The sequence below is a fragment of the Nipponia nippon genome, unplaced genomic scaffold, assembly GCF_047370975.1.
Source record: "Nipponia nippon isolate SJK-2023a ecotype South Korea unplaced genomic scaffold, ASM4737097v1 scaffold_12, whole genome shotgun sequence".
Lineage (NCBI taxonomy): Eukaryota > Metazoa > Chordata > Aves > Pelecaniformes > Threskiornithidae > Nipponia > Nipponia nippon.
In genome coordinates, this window is record NW_028262313.1 from 16193515 (window position 1) to 16216561 (window position 23047).

Here is a 23047-nt window from a genome sequence, read left to right on the forward strand (position 1 = left end):
CATGCACCCTTTATTCTTTCTCCTTTTGCCTGGTGCTGTCCTACGGTAAGGGAAACTCACTACTGATTGATGAGTTGGGTAAAATTGTTGGACACGGAGGTGTTGCAGGGGTAATGCAAATGTAATGTCACAGGCTGGAAACTAGAGTGGCAACGGCTTGCCTAAACGGGAAACACAGAGAGGAAGATGGAGGTGTTGTCTAGCCGGTATTGACAGCAATGCCTTTAGCATGATGTCTTAGACGTGACTATCTGTCTTGCCGTGGTAGCGCGGAGCTCGGCTTGCAGCCATCACTTGTACTTAGCCTGCTTCTCAGACAGGTTTTGCATCTGTCCCCGAGCGCTGCTCCTGCCATTGCCACCCAAACGAGCAAGCCTGGAGCTTGGCATCGCGTCCATGGCACTGCTGTGGCTGTGTTGTGGGAGCAAGGAGCCAGGGGACGCCATGAGCTGGTGCGCATCCCACTGTTGGCTGCAAACATCACAGGCTGCTGAACCAGACATCAAAAAATCATCGAGTATAATTCTTAAAAGTCACAGGGTTGCAGATAAAGGTTGCAATACAAAATCTTGGATTTCCACCCCTAATTTCTGAGCTGGTAAAATCCAATTTAAGCCTTTCTCTGCTATGCTGGGAGCTAAAACCTGAGAACAGGTTCTGGTACGAGTCACCACAGGGGACTTTGGGAAAAAGGACTGAGCTGAGCGTGGAAGACAAGAAAAAGGGAAAACACCTCCCCACCGGGAGGGAGGCGACAGCCCGCCCAAACGTCCCGCAGCCCACGACCGCCGCCGTGCCTCAGGGTGCCCTGCCTCAAGATGGAGCCCAGGGCCTCACCTCCTCCCCGCGCAGGCGCCGCGGCCCCAACGCGCTTGTGACGCCGCCGCTACCGCCCCGGCTGAGGCCGCCTCCGCAAGGCGCTGGCCGGGAGAGTCGGGGCTGCCGCCTCGGCTCATGCTGCCTTCGCGCCTTCAGGCTGGAAGATGAGGCTGCTGGCGGCCGGTCTCTTGCTGGTGGCACCTCTCTGTGCCGCCTTCTACCTGCCCGGCTTGGCGCCCGTCAGCTTCTGTGAGGAGGGCGAAGAGAGCGAGGGCTGCAAGGTGAGAGCCCTCACGGGAGGGCCCGACACGGGCGGTCCCCCCCTCGCCGCGGAAACCCCGAGCGGGAAACCCCCGCGGCGAGGCGGGGACCGCCGCGTATCCCCCGACCCCCTGCCTGCGGGCCCCGGGCGGTCTCCCTCAGGCGGCAGCCTTTGCTCCGGGAAGCCAGCCCCCCTCCCGCCCCCCCCCCCCCCCCCCCCCCCCAGCTCCCTTTCCCTTGGTGCACCCGGTGTTGTTGTGTTTTGTTTGTTTTTTTTTTTACCGTGAAAACCTCCCCTTTTCGCGCTGAACTTCTCAGTCAGTGCCGGCAGGGCCCTCCGCCGGTCCTTCCGTCCTTCTTGCAGCCTCCTGTGGCGGCGGCGCTGCCGGGGGTGGGCGGCTCTGGCGCGGCCCAGCGCCGCGGCCTGTCAGAAGTCTGTGGTAACTCAGCCGTGGGACGGCGAGCTCCGAAAGTTGTAGCAGCCCTTGCCAGCTAGCCACGCGTTTCGTGTCGGCCGCACGTTTGTTCTTTGCAAGTCTATATTTTCATACTTTTTCTCCCCCTGTCCTTCCCTGTTTCAGTCACTAATCGAGCTCTTCGTGAACAGACTGGACTCGGTGGAATCGGTTCTGCCATACGAGTATGATGCGTAAGTACATTGCAACAGGAGCGTTGGGAAAGCCTGTTTTCTGTTCTCAGGACAGCGATGCGACTCCTGATATGTTATGCGTGTTTCTTGTAAGGGGTGTTTTGGGTGTGGGGATGGAAGAGTAAACGCAGTGTTCAGCGGCTGGAATGAAATAACAAGAGGGCAGAAAGGATGGCGGCCACACCTGTGCCTCCTGACCATCCTCTGTTATTGTTAAAGACGAGGCTGCTGGGTTTCTAATGGGTGCATTTTTGTGAGCTGCGTACTACATTTAGTGTTGACTGTTTGATATGTTTGAAAGTTCTTCCTGTTAGTCAAATCTAGGGAGACAGGAGCTTTGTGCTCCTTGTTTCTGGCAACTAAAAGAAAGGGGAAGAAGAGTCATTGTTATTTTTCCTTTTTCCACCAAAGCTCTGTATCTAATTATTGGTTTTTATTTTTTATTTTGATTCTTGTCTGTGAAAAATATTACCTGCTCTTGCAGATATTTATAGGCCTACTAAGCAATGATACACAATATAATTTGCAGTCTTGCTGTTAGGCATGCAGAAAAGAGAAACTTGCAGGTGTTGTAGGTGTTATCCTGGGCAGTGCAACAGTAGCAGCAAGACCAGAGACTAGCTCCAAAAGCCCACAATATCTCTATTTGCATTAAACTTTATGGAAGCCAATGAATTTAGGACCACTTATTGAGGAAAAGTACTTATTCACCAAAGATAAGTGGGTTGTTGTTGTTTTTTTTTTTTTTTTTTTTCCCATAACCTGCTGCTACCCGTGTTTAAATAACAAAGGTCCAGAACGGTTACATTCTTTCTTCCATCTTCAGCTCTTTCAACCTGCATGTAGTTGAAAAGAATTGGTGAATGGCATTTGGCGGTGTGGCACATTAATATTAAAAGCACTTACCTTCTTTGGAACATGTTTCACATTAAATACTATTTCTAAAGACTCCTTTAAGAAAGGGGTGTAGTTATTTTTCTGAACCTTTTTTGCAAGAGAAATGGACAGTCTGTAGCATAGTCTTTTTTTCTTAATATGAAACATTCTATTGTTTGTTTAAATTGCCTTTTGAAAAGGATGCTTGGAGTAAGCATCACACATTTTGTTAAAGATACTTCATCTGTGATATATCTCAGTTGAAATTGATATCAAAATAGAAATATTTCTATATAATATATGTCAAATTTCTTTGCAGAGGCACTCAAATTTTTACTAATCGTGGCTGCCCTGCCAAAAGAAGCATGAAAACTGCTGTGTTAAGGCCATAACTTAAGAAATTGTTTTAGGCTGGTATTTACAGTTCCATGTGAATTAAAAGTAATCTTTTCCACTTTTTTTTTTCAGTTTTGACTTCTGTCAAGATACGGAAGAGAAAAGACCATCAGAAAATCTTGGACAAGTGCTGTTTGGGGAGAGAATAGCATCATCTCCATATAAGGTTATTTTATCCCTTGAAGTTGATCCTGTTTAAATTTGATAGCTGTCATTCTGGTGGGTGTAATCCATAGATATAGCTGAAGACTTGACCATTGCATGATTATTTTTTTAATACAAGCTTTATACTGTTTATGTAATGAAAACAAAACCCCTCCCACCCCAAAGGCATCTTAGGGTGGCTAATAAAAGTTAGGCAGCTGAGCCAGTAATCGCTCTTCTTTCCTGTTCCCCTGTGGTAGAGAAATCCAGAAACTATATCTTAAGCAGCTCTTTAACAGCTGGGTGTATAGTGTGTTAGGTGATCTGAAATCATTAGTTTTTTAAATGTAATATTGGAGGCTGTAAACTGGTGGTTCAGGAACTGTTTTTTATACTTCGTTGTGCTATCAGGCAACTTCCACAGTGGGAAGGGGCCGCCAAGTTGGGGCTCGCTTCCAGGTTTTCCCGCCTTGTACACACTTAACGTATGTTGTCTAAACCCAGATTTTTCATTGCTGATGCATGTCACTTGAAATCTTCTGTAAAATAAATGTATGGAAGTATTTTGTAGATTAGGTATGTAGTATTTTTTTGTCTCATGCTCTGCATTAGCAGTGACCAAATGCGGCCTCCCTAAAATGCTGTCCAATCAACTTGAGAAAATTATTGGCAGTAAAGGAGAGATGGTCAAACACCGGCTCTTAATGCTTGAAAGCTGCATACTGTTCAAGTGCAGCTTCCAGACTGGGATTTGCTGGTGAAACTGAAAACTGGGCTATGTTTGTGTGTGAGGGTTGCTAGATAATCCAAATCCCTGTGAGAAAAAGAGGCAGCAGAGTTTCTAAGTCTACTGCTGCTCAGTCATTAGGGATGTAGTCACATCTTTTCAGAGGACTGTTAAGGAGGTGATGCCTCCTCCCTTGTGTAAACTGCTCCTAGAAGTCTCTTTTTCTTTGACTTTCTGAGCTAATGTAATTTTAAGTGTTATGGCTGCTGGCCACAAGAAGCTTTTAAATATGTAGCACAATGGGTCATTTGGGCTGGATATCCATTGAACAGATTAAGTAGTATAACAATTACTTGTTTGAAATGGCTGCACACTGCAGTAATTAGGAAATGCTGTTATTGGTTAGCACTTAGGCCTTGATAATGTTAGAATTTTCAGTCATGTTTTAAGTATGTTAGCTCACTAACAGGTAAATCCTAACTGGGTTAGAATAGAAGTTTGATATATACAAATGTGAGCACATTTGTGTTAGGTGGTGTCTGCTCTTGAAGCATAGACGCTGTGCAACTTGCTGCATTTTTGGCAGCCTGGTCTAATAACTTGGTCATCATGGGGAAACGCAGGTAAAATTCACATGAAACATTCAGAAAGGGTGTAGTTAAAAGTCTAGTTTAGTAGATGATGAAATTACCAAAATAAAACTGGTAAAAGAAAAAAGCAATACCGTTTTCTACTAATTTTCAAATTCCAGTCCTCAGGGTTTATCTGGAGGTGGTTTATCTGGGCTGTTGAAGAGATTTTTAGCAATGTGAAAGGGGGTTGCTGGTGCTGGATATATGTAAATCTTGATATTTAAGTTAAAGCTGTTGCATGGGAAATTCTGGCTTTAGAAACTTTTATAGCAAGGAAGTGAAGTATCTCAAAAAAGTCAGCTTTACATGAAAAAAAGACTAAAAGATTTTTGAAGCAAAACTGAAATGATTTTTTTTGTATGCTTTTTTAACAGTTCACTTTTAAAAAGCAAGAAACATGCAAGAAGGTTTGTACGAGAACGTATGACCCAGCAAACAATGCTGATAAAAGCAAACTGGCTTTTTTGAAGAAAGGAATGCAGTTGAATTATCAGCATCACTGGTAAGCTGTGTGCTTGAGGTTCGGGGGTGTTTTTGCTACTTTTTGACATTGTAATCTATGTTCTAAGTGGTTGCTTTCTTCCTTCTATGTGATAGTTGTCCTCTACTGTGCGTCTTGTGGGCACTACTGAAAACAGTGTGTGTCACATGAATGTTAAATGTCAATGTGAAATAAGGTGCATCCCTTTCTGAGGACGTGTTCTTTGATGATTTCTGTCTAGGATTATCGATAACATGCCTGTAACGTGGTGCTATGATGTGGAAGATGGACAAAAATACTGTAATCCAGGATTTCCAATAGGATGTTTTGTTACTCCAGATGGTAGAGTTAAAGATGCTTGTGTTATAAATGTAAGTGGTGGAACTTTTTTCGTTAGTATAGCAGATGTAATTTCATTTACCGTTTTATTTTTAAGCTTTCTTTTCCTGAGAAAGAACAGATACCCTTGTAAACATGGCTAATATTCAGAACGTGGGCATTGTCACAGCTGAATGCTGCATCTGTATGCAGTGTCTCACTGATACAATTGTCCAAAAAAAAAAATGTTCATGTCGATCTTTTGACCAATATAGATAAAGCTATAAAACAACCGTATTAGTGTCTCAAAGCCTTAGAAAATTGAGTTTTTGTTCTGAAATTTCACGTATATCCATCCTTGTAGCTATTCATTCTTTGTCCATGCAACTAAGAGGTGTATTTGTGTGCAAGACCTTCTTTTACCGATTTCAGATAGAAGCTTTCTAGCGAAGACCTAGAAATGAGCACTGTGTTCTAGTTGCAAAAGTTATGTCTAGCACAGTTTACAAGTTAAATGTGTCAGGATTTTCCCAGATGGCTGGAAGATAACAAACACAGCTGTGACAGGGAAAGAATTATATTGACAACAATTTGAAATGTGTCAGTCATCCTGGGAGTTCCATGGTGAACTAGTACAGTTACAGATAATAGTGATACAGTTTTATCTCTCCTGGGGCGAGGGACCACACTCCTCTCAGTAAGGAGAGAGTTCTCTGCTGTGGGTCTGCTCTGCCGCATGACTTACTGCATGTATGCAGTGCAGTCAGTTTATTTGTATTGGAAAGTCTGATGCTTCTTGGAAATGAAGCATTTATTGTGCACGTTCAGTTTACTCTGTCTGCAGTCCAGTGAACCTGCCGTTACTCCTCAGGCTCCCTAGGCTATTGAAAATGGTCTGTGAATTGAGTAACCTGTTCTAGTTAGGTGTTTATTACTTTGTATGGGAGGTAGTTTTTATGTTATATCGATACTGGTGTATGTTGTATTGGAAGCTATCTGGTACACTGAAAAAGGTTGTAGCAAAGTGTCCTGGTTTCGGCTGGGATAGAGTTAATTTTTTTCCTAGTAGCTGGCATAGTGCTGTGTTTTGGATTTAGCATGAGAATAATGTTGATAACACACTGATGTTCTAGTTGTTGGTAAGTAGTGCTTAACACTCATCAAGGACTTTTCAGCTTCTCACCCTGTGCCAGTGAGAAGCTGGGAGGGGGCACAGCCAGGACGGCTGACCCAGACTGGCCAAAGGGCTATTCGATACCATATGACATCGTGCCCAGTATAGAAACTGGGGGGGAGTTGGCTGGGGGGCAGCTATCACTGCTTGGGGACGGGCTGGGCATTGGTCGGCAGGTGGTGAGCAGTTGCATTGCTTCTTTTCTGTGGGTTTTTGTTCTCTTTTTGTTGTTTTCCTTTTCACTATTATTATTTTATTTCAATTATTAAACTGTTGTTATCTCAACCCGCGAGTTTTCTCACTTTTACCCTTCCGATTCTCTCCCCCATCCCACCAGGAGGGGGAGCGAGCGGCTGTGTGGTGCTTAGTTGCTGGCTGGCATTAATGACACAAAGTCAGCAACTTGGATGAAAAGTTTGGGGTTTGTTTTTGTTTGTTGTTGTTGGTTTGTTTTTTGGGTTTTTTTTTGAGGGGGACCTTCATACATAGGCAGCAATGGCTGAATTTTCTACCGCATGCTTAAGGAGCTTGTACTGTGTATCCACGAAGTGCTGTGCAAATTGTGTGTGCGAGCTGTGGTGTGGATGCTCTGCCAGTGGAGCTATCGTACCCGGTGTCAATTTTAATCTCCAGATTGGAATTCCGATGAGAACGTTGCATAGCGTAGTGCTAGAGGGATGACTGTTACATGGGCAAGTAAGAATGTAGCACCGTGGATATGACTGTAATCTCTGGGCTGAGTTGGGGAATGTCATCCTCTTTTAGAAGTATACCCAAATACCTATTTTAGCAGGCATAATTACCTCTAAAAATGGGGGCAGGAAAGGGGTTGTTATCATGCAATGGCACAGCTAGAGTTGGTCCTTGCACTTATGCAGCTGGAAATGGAGGAAACGGGTACCTAAAGATGGGGTTATAGTATGACACCGGTATGATTCTAGTCTTCTCCCAATGGGAACCTTGATCATGGTGAAAGAAGAGAAATCCAGATAAATGTAATGCAAGACACCTTCATATTTTGCTGGGAGGGGGCAGGGGATGGAAGTTGTATGGCAATTGGAAAATGGCTAATATACACAATAAATAAAGGAACTTTTTTACTTGGAAACTCAACTAGCAGTCTGTCATCCTGGTCCCCTAATTCAAATTAAAGTTAACGTTTTTTAAACAATGACAGTGTTGAGGAGAAAAGAAAATCCAAGTGAACTTAATGGACTCTGCTATCACCTTAGCTTTATATAGTTCTTCATAATTCCAAGTTGTGAAAGGATAGGGATGACAAAGCAGAATAGCTACTGAAGGTGAAAGGTACTTTTTTGAAGCAGAACCTGGTTTGTAAGCTTCGGTAGCTGGAGTGTCTACCAGGAAGATGGCGGTGGAGGGGAGAAATGGTGAATCTGAATTACTTGTACTTTGAATAAATACATCTTTGATCTTGTTTTGGCAGCTTTTTGTGGTAAATACAAAAACAGTGTCAAATACATTTAAATTTTACTGGTAACACAGACATGATACTTCATTATGTGTACATATATAATACAATATAATATATAGAAAAAAATATAAATATTTTATACAGGCATATTAAAAAAAAGTGAATGTTGAAGTATTTCCCTGTCTGTCTTGCTCCTTCATTGGACAGTAGTCTTGTTTTAAAGTTCTTGACTGCTTGCGCCCTCTCCTGTTGGAGAAGTTTCTCAATCTCTTGGTGATATTTTGTAGTCGGAGTTTAACAAGAAGAATACTTTCTACCTCTTCAACCACGTTGACATAACAATCATGTACCATAGCGGGAAGGATGAAAACTGGCCTGGTGCAAGACTGGTGATGGCGAGACTGAGACCCCAAAGGTAATTGTGCATTAAAGGAGCAAGTTGTAGTACTAGGGAGTCCTACCAGTAGTTGCAAACTTAGAAATTATACTTGGTGTCATTAAGTTCTGAGGAGCTGGTTATTCTGAGTTCTGATAAAGCTTTCAGTATACTCGTTCATGGCTGGAACTGTATTTACAAATAGTAGTTCCACGACTGTAAATGTTATTTAACTTTGCTTTTAAAATGTTCCCCAAAGTCCCACCTGATGGAAAAACTGCTTATGCAGACTCTTATAACCTGACAGAAACAATAGAAGCTTTCTCATGTTTTTATTAATTTGCATCTGGGTGTGCATTACTTTCTTTTAAAAGACCTGTTTTCAGATACACTGAGAAACATCCGTTAACTGAGTGACAGTTTCCCATGCCATCGCTCTTCCTGTTGCAGCATTGCCTCCCAAATGTACTTTGTGTGAATGTACAGTACTTGTACAGGTGTACCTTTTCCTGTGTTAGTTTGGATACTGAGGTATAAGTGAAATATCAAGTTAATACTGGTATTCAGAACGGCAGAAAACGACGACTAATTTTCTAAGACGACTAACTTATTTTCTTAAACAGTAGCTTCTTGATTTCTGTGTTTCTGTGTTGACCGGAGAGGAAATGCAACAATTCAGAGGTCAGAAACAGACTGAAGTGATTACTTCGGCCTCTTGTCACTCTGTTCATGCACAGTTCGTACTTACCTATATTTGAAAATTGCAGTCCGTTTATAAAATTTCAAAGTAGATGGCTTTTTTTAGCTAAACTCTTCCTTCTTTTCTACGGAGTTTAAGTACATTCTTAAATTACACTACCACAGTTTCTCAAGTTATACAGACATGTATGGTACAACATGACTCAGGTATACTTGGTTTTTCTCTTGCAATGGTGTACTGTGTTTTTAGTGAATTATACTTGCTGTGCCAGTTTATTCCTTCCATTTACATCTGCTCTGAGATGGTGGCAAGAAGATTCACCAACCTTCTCCATTTCTGATTAACGCTTTATCAGTTGCAACCTGAGTGGTTGAAAAATGAGGATTTGTCTTTTCACCAGTAATGCAGACCACAAGGGGGCACAGTTAGGTTGCATATAACCTTAATTTTGTCATTCTCTGACCTAGTGTTTTGCTTGGTGCTTTGCTTCAACCTTGAAGCTCTCCTGATGGGGAGTATTTGTGGTTGGAGCCCCCTAGGCCTTTCATGAAAGTGTTTATTCTCTTGTGGCTGGACTTAGTTGTTGACATATAATAATGCATATAAGGTAGAATTGTTTATCTAAATTGGGTAAATACAACTTGCCCAAGAGGATGTGAGAGGGAAGCTATTCTCCAGTGTTAGAGGAGATTCACAGGAATGAATTCAAGCCAACCTTAAGGTTTCTTTGACTTTGTGCTTCTATAGCTGCAGTATTTCTAAGGTACTGCAGAGAAAGGTTTGCATATTTGAACTTTAGAATATAGACTGTTGTTCTGAGCTCTATATTTTTAAGAGTACACAAGACTGACGAGCGGTGAAACTAGACCACTTGTATAGGAATGGAAAATTGAAAGGTTCCCACAGTTATTTCTTTTGCCCCAGTGTAAAAAAAGATAGTAATTAAAAAAAAAAAAGACACTTCCAAATCCACCAAAACAAAATAAAATAAACACCCTTCTCCCCATGAAACTCGAGGGAAGGTGAGAACCTGTGGGAGATTGGTAAGAAATTTTCCGTCTTCCTTACTGACGAGCACACACTGAGGTGAAGTCCCTCAGAAATAATGAAGTCTTGTTGAAATGTGGAAGGGAGGTGTGATGGCAGAGAAGGGGTATTTTGTATTAAAACTTGGCATCTTACCTGGTAAAGATCTCCAGACTTTGCAGACTGGTTAACCAAGCAACATTTTAGCTTAGGACTAGGACTTCATTCTGATCGTGGCAGAAGGGTGGGTAGGGTGAAACCGCGTGTCATGACCTTTCAGGGGTGTGCGGTTTTTGTCTCCCACATGCTTAGCAAACAACTTTACCTGTAGTGTTTGCAAATGCCTAGAAGTGTGAACAGATACTAGCTGAATGTAGGATAGTCATCCAAGATCCAAATCCCTAGGATGCTTTCTGGAGAGTTTTTACCTCTCGCCACAAGTGCTTGTGAGAACTAGTGTTCAGTTCTGGTGTGGCTTTAAGGTTGTTACAGAAATTCTGCATAATGAAATCTAATTATATACATGATTTTATTTTTCTCATATTATCTCTAGCAACAAACATAAGTATTAATAAAAATATATTGTAAGACCTTTGACTTTTGTTGGTAGAACAGAAAAGCAGGTTCTCAAAGAAGTTGAATAACTGGTACAAAATGATATACGCAGCTCTCCTTGTGGTGGTGTTTGGTTTTTTTTGTTTTTTGTTTTTTAACGAAAACTTGTTTTAATTACCTTAGAAAAGAATATGTGAAAATTCATCCTGTAGAGCATATGCAATTTTATTGAACTTTTTTTCTCCTTAGCTACAAACATACAGATGAGAACAACTTAAGATGTGAAGGTCCACCTATGGAGATTCCTGGAGAATTCACCAATAAACTGAATTTGATCTACACTTATTCTGTGACATTTGAAGTAAGTATTGAATCTGTTACATGAATATGTAATTCCCAAAAAGAATGAAATCAAAACAACTGGGTAATTTGCTAATAGCCATAACTGGATTAAAGCAGTGTAAATTCCATAAGGATGGTCTTGTGAAGCAGTTTTCCCAAAACCTATTACTTTTCCATTACTGTAGTTTAAGTGACACTTGGAATGTATAAATAAAGACTTGGTTTTGCCCTGTTTTATTACTAATAGAAAGGTAGTAGACTGAATAACTGCAGGAGTTGTCTTCCTTGAGGTATGCTCTATGTTTTCAGAGTTCAGTCAGGGTACTGAGAGCCTCATGTTGAAGAAGTGTTTATATTATATTTCGAGATGCATTTGTGTTAGATATTGATTTTAACATATTGTAAAGCTGTTTTTTCTAGTGAAGTTGCAGGGTTTTGTCTCATTTTGTATTGCTTTTATTTCATTCGCTAGCTTTTTTTGTGTAGGTGGCCATTTATCTTTTAGAGTTAATACTCAAATGTTTACTAATACTCTAATGCTTTGTTCAGCCTGTTGTGACTTAGACAGGAGGAAATTAGGCTTTCTTGCCACTGGGTCTTTACCCCAGTATGGAAAGTGAGCCTCCTGTGGGGGTGAGAATAATTTGGTTCAAGCTACTTCAAACCTTGGTACCTTGGTTCCAGTCTGTCCTGAAAGCATGATTGTTTTTCTGATTTAAGACATCAGTCTTACAGGATTTGGCTTGTGACCACCAGCTTATTTTGTATAGGCAGTCAAGCAGCCGTCATATGGTAACAGCTTTCATTCTACCAAATTGAATTTGATTTGAACCAATGACCTTGAGGTGCAAGGCTCTATATCCTGTTACTTTTCCCTTGAGACACCCAATCCTCCTTAGACTCTTTAATTTTACTACACGAATGAGCCTCCTGTCTATTAACATTTGTGTTTAAATCTTGACAATAAATTGCAATTTAGAATTGCAATGTGAACTTTGTCTGGTTATTCACACAATGTGTTACACGTTTGGGCTACCTGCTCCCTTTTTCTCGGCATAGAGCAGGTGAGGCTTAGCTGCCGTGGGTTCAGGTGCTTCCTGCAGACGGCACTCGGCATGTCTCAGTCACCAGGCACTTTGAAACTACTTCTTCTCCATGTTACCCTTTAGTCTTGATTTGAAATAATGCCTGATACGTTTTACTTTTTATTAGTCCTTTCAAAATAACTTAAAAGGGGAGTATTTGTCAGTGAAAAGTAGGAGGACATTAGTTTCGGTAAGCCTGAACACGTAAACCAGTAAAATGCGTAACTGTTTTATGGTCCTTTCTAATATGGCAGCTGACTTCTGAGGAGAAAGCTATGGTGTCTGCTTTAATTCATTGAAATGGTCAAGGTATCTAGCTCTGTGTATGTGAAAAGCACACACAACCGTGCCTGTAATGTTTAATACAGAAGTGTACAAAAATGTAAGCATGTGAGCAGTTTGGTACTCAAGTAACAAATTTAGAACCATGTTTCTGAAACTCTGTCCCAGCTAGCTGTGAACTACTGATTGAGCTGATAAGGAGCAACTTATGGCAATTTCAGCCACCTGGTTGTGTTGGTGCAGTTCTTCATTGTTACATCTTCTTGATCCAGAACATGAATCAGAACTTAAAAATTCTAGGCTGGAGACATAGTCTGAATTCTGATAATCAACTGTACAAACTTACCACCTGGTGAATAAATGAAGAAGTTCTGCTGAACTTCATGCCGGTCAGGAGATAGAATTTGGTAGCAGGACAGCAGACGTACATCCCATTGAGACAAGCTGTGGCGGACAAGGCTTGGGGGTCAAAAAGAATCATCACTTGTACAGCTGTCACATGAAGCGTTTAGAGGAGGAGGTAGAAGAGAATGGAAGCATCTTTCGAAGGTGAAAGTTGCTGAATGATTTCTTTTTAAATCGTTCACAGGGATATCTGGAAATGAAAGTTGTCTACCACGAATCAGACTGGAAAATCAGACACCATTATGGCAGGGAGCGAGGAAGCCTGTGCTAAATACGTTAAAGATGATGAGAGAGAAAAATTCCAGGGAAAACTAGAAACATACTCATAGAGTATGTTTAACAAAGTTGAAGTTTCAAGATCAGTGTGCTATGCTGGGAGTATCTTGTAGCGATGGCATGATTCTTTTTCAGCATGCATTTGGGAGCTGCAGGCAGCTACATACTGAATCATGGAAAGATGAGGCTTAGTGAAGCCTCAGCTGAAGGTAGAAGACATGGATAGGAGATTTCAGTAAACAAGATATTCTTTGAGAGGCTCAAGAGATAAAAAGAATTAATGGAAGAGGGAGGTCTGACATCCAGGGTTGATACCAAGCTTAGATATTAATGCTGAATGGAAGGTTTATGGAAGAGATTTGATGTGCTTATTGCTTCTGAGATTGCAACAAACTTGCACTTGTTTCTATTAATTGCTATTTAATTTCTTTATAGGAAAAGAATAATATTAAGTGGGCTTCCAGATGGGACTACATTTTGGAGTCCATGCCACATACAAACATCCAGTGGTTTAGGTAAGATTTGCATTTATTCAGCGAGTAACCTTGCAGGGGAGTACAAAGGTTTCTTATTTGTGCTTCTACGGATATATAACTTCTGCTGTGGTAGAACAAAGTCTGTTGTTCTTCAGGCAAGAAAATGTTCTTGGTTTCATATGTGAAGTAACTTTTATCAGTCTTCCATCTCTTGGGAGCAACTGTAGTATTGCATTTCACCAAAGGAATGCACCATTAGTGTCCAAAAAGAAAGCAGCCTCCATAGTTTTACTTTATCATCTCCATTCTGTAGAACTTTTGAGATGTTGCTGCTCTGCAGTGTTCTTATTGTTCCTGTCTGGCTTTCTCCAGCTGCCAAGTGGGAGGTACATATGGGTACTGCATGTTTTGTACTCAGCAGCTGCTTACAGTAAAAAGAAGGGCTTATTTTTTTAAACGAGTAAAAGATGTACATGAAAAGGTCTTTCTTACTTCCCTCTGTACCACACAAATGATATCAAGTAAACGTAATTTATGCTGAAATGTTAATTTTTTGCAATATAAAGTGTTTGAAAAGGCTAATCTTATTAAATATGTCTCTACAAAATATTAAATGGCATGATGTAGATTTCATTGGTTGATAGATATAAAATCTACTTGACTGTCTGCTTTAAGAGCTGTAGCTGTTTCACTAGGGAAATAAAGAAAAGCAATATGTAACTGTCTTGAGAATTAACAATATAACATAAAATACTATTCTTACTTTTGTCTCCTAAGAAATCATAAAGGTACACAACTTAAAACAGTTTATCTTCGCTGGGTGGGAAAATACTAAAAGATCTGAATGACTTAAGTGAAGTCTGAATATCTAAGGGCATTCCTCAGACTTGAGCTGTACGTGCAGTCTGAATTGGAGTGCATGTCCTGAAACCTGAATAAATGGATTGAAAGTTTGACTTTTTCTTTATCTACAGTATAATGAATTCCCTCGTAATTGTTCTCTTCTTATCTGGCATGGTGGCTATGATCATTCTGAGGACTCTTCATAAAGATATTGCAAGATACAACCAGATTGACTCTTCTGTAAGTAAGATTTACAGCTTTTACATGAGCGTGTTTTCCTGGCAATAGTGATGTATTAAAAACTAATTGATAGACAATCTAAAGAGATGTAAAACTACCAAGAATTTGATACATGCTAATATGTTTGGGGGTTAAAAATAGCTTTATTGCTATTTCATCTTTTCTAACAGCAGGAATACATGGGCAGGTGTGACAGTCTTACTTGCCTAGTGTCATTTCATGAACTTGTAATATGCAAGGACAGACTTCAGGTTTTAGAAGTACGTACAGCGATTCACAGAAACTTTTTGGTATAGAACAAACTCGTATTTGAGAAGTCCTTTTGTTCCAAGGTCTCAACCAAGCCTCTTTTTTTAGTAAATACTTTCACAGTATACCAACAGCCACAAGACACTGCAGACATTGAAAAGCATTCTGGCATTGGTTCACCATCAAGATGTGGCAATTTCTCCTGAGTCCTATGGTTGCATTATGGAGTCAGTCTGGACGTGTAGCTGGTGGCATGACACTGACCTAAGCAGCCAGTGTGTTATTTATGGAATCTCCGTCCTTGGAGATATTCAGAAGCCATCTGGACGTGGTTCTGGGTAACCTGCTTTAGGTGGCCCTGCTTGAGCAGGGGAATTGGACAAGATGACCTCCAGAGGTCCCTTGCAGCATCAACCATTGAGTGATTCTGTGACTCTGGCAACCTGGGGTTATATGTAAGATTCCTTGTCGATGCAGCCCTGTTCTAAGTCATGTTATGCAGCCTTAGTAAAGGACCTGCACTGTATCTGTTGCAGAGACATTTGTAGTTTGTAGCACAGAAGCAAAGAGTTGCTACCCACTTTGGCATATTTTCTGTCTAAAAATGCATTTTAGAGTCTGAACAACCAAACTGGTGAAGAGAACAGTTATTTGTATTGATAACTGGTTTTTTCCCTTCTTCAGGAGATCAGGCTTAAAACTACTGCAGCCAGGTATTGTCTCCATTGTAAGGAAGCTGCATTAGGAAGCTCAGTAGCTGTAATTTTTCCAGTTCCAAGGTGGTATTTCTTTATAGTAGTTTGTAGTATAGCTTGTCCAGAAAGCAAGTGCACTAGCACATGACTTGTGAAGTTTGGAAAGTTTGTGGTCTAAATTTCATGAGAAGTATGATGCTATGCAACTTCATAAAGCAACATCTTCTTAAAAAAAGCTATATCAGGTGTTTATTGCAAAAAGGATCAAAAATGAAACCAACGGCTAATAATAGAGTGAAATTAGTGTGAGGATCAGTAGTCGTCTTGCTAAATGTTATGGGAGAGATTCTGATTAACACAGACTAATACAAACTGATGTTGCCTTTTCTCTGTGGTTGAAGTGTGGTGGAATCATGTACTTTGTCTTCAGTTAGGAGACAGTAATATTGCAACACAGCTTCTGGTTTCTAGCTATGCAACGCAGCTTCTGGTTTCTAACTGTTAGAACTACTTGGTGTGTGTGTAAATGATTTTCTTTTTTTTTTTTTTTTTTTTACATACCATTCTGGTGATCGGTGTGTCAAACTGAGCCTCGTTTGTCTGACTTAATGTAGTGACTGAAGCTTGTTGCCATCCGACTGAACCTGTTGCGAGTTCTTTTGAAATACGTACTCCTTAAAATGGGAAAGGGGCAGGTCCCTGTAGTGGCTTGCTGCATTGGTGGAAGAGAATATAACTGATTGTGAGTTAGAGACTTGACCAGTTGACTGTGAGTGAAAGGCTGAGTAAAAATTACTCTTTCTCACTGGTAAAAGTAGTATCTGCAAGCCAAAGATGAGAAATAATGTCAGATACTACAAAGGCTTGAATTTTCACTGTTGTTGCTGTCTATCTGGATAAAGAAATACTTTAAAATGCACAAAAATGTTTCATATTGAAACTAAAACATCTGAAAGTACTTTTATTATTCTTTGGTTTTGATATTTAATATCTTTTGTTAATGCAAATCCAGACAGTAATTAAAGTGGAAGAATTTTTCCACATCTTTTAACTGATCGTTTTTGTGAAGCTCCTGTTTGATCTCTCAATTAAATTATGTTCAATATCTTATACTGTGTTGTCTTTATTAGTTGGTCATTCTTAATGTGATAAAGAGCAAGACTTGTAGAAGCTTGATTTAGTTTTTATGGATAACAGCAGGGATAGGTGTGACTTTCAAAAAGGCACACTTTTTTATTTTCTTGCCAGTTGTAAGAGACTTAAGATCTGTTGCAGTTCAAGGAGCTGATTTTAGAAGGTGTGAAATAATTGTGCAAAAGAGGACCTGGGCTGAGGAAGCTGCAATGAAGCAAATTAGTATCTCACGCTTGGGGAATGCTGGTGATTTTACTTGCAAAGAGAGAGATGCACAAGCCAGTGATTGTGGTATTAGCTGAACGTTAAATGCACAAATACCAACTGGCTTTTAGTGTGATGTAGATTTAGTGAGACATACATTAATGAAGTGCTTAGAAATCATTAGATTACTTTTAGGGTCTTATGACTAAGAAAAGATTCCTGAACTGAACTTAACAGAATTCGTGTCAATATCTTTTGAACAGTGAGAGGTAAAACTCTTGTCCTCTTTTTTAAATCTCTTTGATCGTGACTGCTTGAGTGTAGGGTACTTAAATCTTTATTAGAATATTTTGAGAACTAGGCTAAGTTAATGGATAAGGTGAGGGTTACTGCACTTCTTAAAAAATTTACAATAACTTTTAGCATATTGGCCAAGACTTGAAAGTATCTTTTTAGATTTTCCTCAAATATTTCTTTGTAACTATAAAGTGTAGCTTCCTACTTGGATTAGTTGTACAATTCTTATCCTCATCTTTGGACAGCAAAGGTTAGCAATATAAGATACTGCTGAATTCTCTAAACAAAAGTCTGGAAGACACTGGTTCATAGCTAATTGGCCTGTAATGGAAGCGTTTTATTAAAAATCGAGCTTTGAGATGAACACTCTGGCCCATAAGCCCATACAGGGTGAATCAGGGGTCTCAACCTGGCAAGCTTGGTTTCTCTTTATTTTTCTTAAACCAAGATATTTACCATGTAGCTATATATTTTAAAGTTTGTATTAAAATCAGAGGGTGTCTTCTGAGTGCATTTGCCAGAGTAGGTGTTGATAAGAAATCTAATACCAGCCATTCCAAATTTGTACAACATTTTCCTTGTTCTGTCAGGAACTAAAGTACTAAGCATTTATTTCTGCTTAGCATTCACCATTTTGAAAACAGATAAAGATTTGCTTCAGATGGTAACCTTTTAAATTCTTGCATTTCTTACTTACAACTACCTGGGAAAAGTCTGTCTTCTGTCTTACCTCAGCAACTTTATCATCATCACAACTAGTTCAAGTTCAGAATTCTAGGAAAGTGTGGTCTTTATTCTTCTTTAACCAAACAAACCTTTCTTTACTGGACAAGCACTGATGTGTTGGAATTATACCGAGATACCTGGTATCATTTTCTTTGCAGGCATAGTTTTCGTGGTGGTTTTTTTTGTTTGTTTGTTTTTGGTTTTTTTTGGTTGTTTTTGTTTTTGTGGTTTGTTTTTTTTTTTTTTTTACTAATTGAAGTGTTAATCTTGTGTTAATAGTTTTTGATTTTTGTATTAGTATATCAGACTTCTGAGAGTAATTTCTAGCCAACAAATGCAAGCAGAGGTATCAGTATGGGGAAGGCAAAGATAATCTTCCATCAAAAAAAATATAATTACATAATCTGTTGCAAGTTAAGATGCTCTATGTCATTCACCAGTTTGGTCTATATTCTTTCTTACCCTATTTTTTTCTGTGCTGTAACTCAAGTGGTAAGCAGTCCATTGAACTCAATATTCTTAGGCTGAATGAAACCTGTAGCTTTTAACTTTGTGAGGAAGAGAGTGGTCTTCTTGAGGGGTTGTTTGTTTGTGGCCATTTATGTTTGGATTGTTTTGTGAGGGGAGGTGTTTGTTTTGAGTGATTTTATTGAAAAGTTTTATTCTTCAGCAGTGGCTCCTTAGAGCTGCTGGACTGAGGATCCTCCGCCCCGTGCCATCCGTCCGTTCACCTCTGGCAGTGGGACAAAGAGTGTTGATGCTTGCTCCTAGTGATTCTAGGGAGCAGACTTTCTTCTGGAGTACAGGGACCATTTAATTCTTTTCCAATATTGTCATTGAGACCAATGTGCTTTGTAATGGAAGCAAAAAAAAGATAAATGCTTGAACTATATTAAAATGCTAAATGAAATGCTTTGTTTTAGTTTTAAATTTAGAATGATGTTATATGGTTTGGCTAATTACATTTTGTTTTTTCTTGCTTTAAGAGATGAGGGTTTTCTTGATAAATCCTGCCTTTTTCTTTCACTGAACCATTAGGGGGTTATAAAATCAATGAGTAATGAATCACGTGCAATTAGTCTGTCTTTGGATCTAAACTGGAAGTCAATCAAACTTTAAATATGTATTTTTGCATCTTGTTTGTGTTAATTCATTACTGCATTATGTATCTTTCCTAAAGACATTGTTGATTTTTATACAGGAAGATGCCCAAGAGGAATTTGGCTGGAAGCTGGTTCATGGAGATGTGTTTAGACCTCCAAGGAAGGGAATGTTACTGTCTGTCTTTTTGGGCCAAGGAACGCAAATTTTCATTATGACATTTATTACTTTATGTAAGTAACTTTATTAAGGTGCAATATTATTAAACAAATGATAGAAGCCTGCTTTTGGAAATGAAGTCCTTCCTTTCATAAAGTATTAATACTGTTTCATAACAATAATCTAAATAGCTTCAGTAATGCTGTCATTCAAAACGGTGTGGTATCTGGGCTAATTCAGATGCTTCAAAATTGCAGAAATGAAGCTTCCTTGTTACAAGTTTCTTTTTAAAAAAACAAAAACAGTTTGTCATAGTGTACATTATCCAAGGACCCAGTAATCCAAGTTCAAAGACATGTAATCAAAGCTTTAATGTTCTTGGAACACTTTCTGTCTAATATGTTTGACACAACAGCCTGCAGCCATGCAGAAATAAGAGCAAGGATACATGGCAATGAAATAATCCTGACACAACATTGAGATAATATGAGAGCCTAGAGTAAATAGCTATATACATGTGGTGATGTAACCTGTCACAAGTTGGTGTTTTATTATATGTTATCTATAAAGTATATGACTATTCCTTTTCTTACTGTACAATAGAATTGGGAAGTGTACTGATATTTATTACAAAAGAAGAATTTCTCAAATTCTGCTTTCCAGGTTTTGTTCAGATGTTTTGGTCTCTCATAGAGGAGCTGCTTTTTTTTCCCCATTCATTACGTGGTGCTATAAGACTACTAGAATTTTCTTGATGGGCTTGTGTTGATCACAACTCTTTAACTTAAGTGCAATAGTTTCTTGTGTAACCAGTGTAGTGTAGAAAGAAATTGCGGGGGGGAGAAATCCTTTCTCTATTTAAAAACAAAACTTCCCACTAGAGATCACTGACAAACTCCTTTTCTGAGAATATCTCTGGGCTGGCCTCTACAATTAGTTCAGACACAGGCAGCCGCCTTCTATTAGAGAGGCTTATTTTCAAGGTAGTGCATTCTTAAGTAAAGTGTTATCCATCATGGTGGCTGAGAGCCTTTTGTGGAATTTCAAGCAAGTGACTGATACCTCCAAGATCTCCTATCTTCACGCTTATTTCTACCTTAAAAAACCAACAAAAAAACCCCAAAAAACAAAAAAAAAACCAAAAACAAACAAGCACCACCCCCCCCCAAAAGCCCACCAAAAACAAACCCGAAGAAAACCCCAACAACTTCCCCCCCCAACAAAAAAATCTCTTAGCTCTGTCAAAGGTTTTGGCTTCTCCAGACTTACTGTTCTCAGATGTCCTTCATGCTGCATATTAAACTTCTCTTGTTACTTAGCATGCATTAAGTATTGACCATGTATGTTTACAGGAGGACAGTAGGATTTTGGAAGCAGATTTCTTCAAGCTGAAATTTGGTTCAGGTTCATTGTTCATCTCTGTGTGTCATTTTATTTTTCAGTCTTTTGGCTACAAGAAACTTTCTGTTTAAAAGATGAGGTGGAGATAATGCTTTATTATGAATGAAACAGTGGCATTAGGGGTATGGTCATGTGATGGGGATATATGAGAGCTTATGCACATAGTCTTCATCTAAGTATCTGGTAGTGAAAGGGATAAACCTGTACAGTGATAAGCGTTACAGGGGAATTTTGACATGTGTCCACAGATTACTAAATCTTTTTGTCTCTTTAGTCCTAGCTTGCCTTGGTTTTCTTTCTCCTGCCAACCGTGGTGCTTTGATGACCTGTGCAGTTGTATTGTGGGTCTTACTGGGAACGCCAGCTGGTTACGTGTCTGCTAGAATGTACAAGAGTAAGTACACCCATTTGCTTAATGCAACACAGCAGGTTAAATCCAGAATTGCTGGGCTTAATATAAACCTCAGATTGGAGCTGGTGTCTCGGACAGCAAATCTACTTCTTCTTGTACTGCAAAACAGTTCGAAAAAGTTCTGAACTTGAAATTGTTTTTACTTTTCCCCTCAGCATTTAGAGGCGAGAAGTGGAAGACAAATGTTTTGCTTACAGCTCTGCTTTGCCCCGGGTTAGTATTGTTTCCCTTCATTCTTTCCTTTATTATTAAATATAAATGAATCTAAGCTGGGAAGGGGTGGGGGGGGGAGTGAATTGTTGTTATGGTACTTGTGTGTGGGATTATTTTCTTTATTGTTCTCCAAGTTACTGTTTGTTTTGTATATTACTTATCTGTGAATATGAAGAAAAGTGAATTCTGAGGAGCTGGAGCCTGGTACACTGGAACACAGCTTCTTAGCATCTTGTTTTGTAATCAGCTGTGGGGGCAGGGGGAATGATGCGACTCTCTTGCGAGGTAGCATCACAGCCTTTGAGAATCGCTGCACCAGAATATTAGGCATAGTGATGGGGTAATTCCAATTTAGTACCACTCAATTTGGTATGTTCCAGGTAATCCTGTCTTAATAGGCATGATCATTTTGTTAGGAAGTACGTGGTTTTGTGGTAAGTTTGGAGTGTGTGTAGTGCTCTTGTGTAAATAGGGAGAGACAGCTCTTGTGTAAATAGGGAGAGAGAGCCCGTTAGGCAGAACACCTTAGTTATAGTACCAGTGTTTTCTTTTAACCATGTTATTGAAAAGGACATAAGAAATTAAATTATGATTATTTTTTTTCTAAGTAAATAGCTATAAACTGCTATACTAAACAGTAGAAGAAGTTTAGTATGCTTCTAGGTGAGAATAATGCAGAGATTCTTTTAAACTGGTTATAACCTTTTTATATAAATGTAGATAGTGTCCAGTTTTGGATATGGCTGTAGTGTGTACCATACTATGGCCAGTACTGTTGTGCTTGGGAAGGGTGATAGCTCTGCTACCTTTCGTTTTCTCATAGCTCTCAAGGCCTTTTGTGAGAATTAGGCCAGTGAAGAAAGGGAACAGAAACTAATTTCTTCAAGTCTTCCATATTTCTTGGTTGCAACTTCGGGTACGTGAAGCTACCCTTTGACAAATGTCCTTGCAAAAGTTGAGAAAAGGTTATAAATAATTTCTTAAGGTATCTCTCCTCCAAAAAAGCCCAGAATGAATAAAACATGACTTGGTCTTGAGTATAGTAGAATTTCATCAAATGAAATGTAATGCATTCAGTAACAACTGAGTGTAGTATTTCTATAAGGAAATCTTATTTCTAAATAAAGTGTGCTTCAGTCTCCCTGCTGTCATTTAGATATTATCTTGAGGGGGAAGAAAATATTTATCAGTGGAAGAAATATCGTGCTGATCATTTAAACTCCCAAATAAATTAAGTTTCGCAGGGGAAGTAAAATGATTGGGGATGGTAAAACAGGAACAGATGTCTTGATTATGCCATGGTAGTTCAGTGAATTTGCATAATATCATAAACAGCCTAAGGCCGTTATAGTCTCAGTAGACTGACGGGAGTTCATATTTGCAGTATTTTTTTCTAACTTTGCAGGGGGTAAGTGGGGTCTGTGTTACGAGCTTGGGCAGATGATAAAGATTAGCAAGAATTCTAAGATGGATTTGATTTTTATTTTTTGTTCAACAAGATGCTTACACCAGAGGTCACTTGGGTGTGCTTATTTAACAAGTCTATTCCTCCGAACAGTTTTGGCAAGTGTAAGGCCTCTCCTAGGAAAAGGGAGGCTGTCTATTGCTCTAATCCACCCCCCACTTCCTTTTTTAATTAAATGCAGTGGAGGATGCATGTCCACTTTGGGTCGGTGTAAATTCTGCCTCAAGAACACTTTTTAACCAAAACCCAGACAATGGTGCACTTTGCAGGGGCCTGTCCTGCGGCTGAATTTTCTGTGATGCGTTTCTGAATCCATGAATAATGGCAATTCAATCAGTCTTTTATATGGAGTTCCCTTGCAGTACATTTTGCTTTGCTTTCCGAATGGGATGGGTTTGAAGTCTTCATCGTTCGTCTTGGAGTTGTTTTCTAGTGTTTTCCCGGGGTGTTTAGAAAATGAGGCAGATGCAGTT

General features: G+C 39.6%; 1 protein-coding gene across 1 annotated transcript in view; it reads left to right on the top strand.

Annotated features, from left to right (window-relative positions):
• Positions 1-841: 841 nt before the first annotated feature.
• Positions 842-23047, top strand: part of LOC104012868 (transmembrane 9 superfamily member 2) — a 34325-nt gene continuing 12119 nt past the window's right edge. The window contains exons 1-12 of the mRNA XM_087749063.1: positions 842-1100; positions 1662-1729; positions 3074-3167; positions 4879-5006; positions 5227-5356; positions 8200-8327; positions 10819-10930; positions 13395-13474; positions 14410-14518; positions 19025-19157; positions 20759-20878; positions 21052-21109. Of these exons, the coding sequence (XP_087605189.1) occupies positions 984-1100; positions 1662-1729; positions 3074-3167; positions 4879-5006; positions 5227-5356; positions 8200-8327; positions 10819-10930; positions 13395-13474; positions 14410-14518; positions 19025-19157; positions 20759-20878; positions 21052-21109 (1277 nt within the window). The 5' untranslated portion in view covers positions 842-983. The remainder of the gene's footprint in view (positions 1101-1661; positions 1730-3073; positions 3168-4878; positions 5007-5226; positions 5357-8199; positions 8328-10818; positions 10931-13394; positions 13475-14409; positions 14519-19024; positions 19158-20758; positions 20879-21051; positions 21110-23047) is intronic.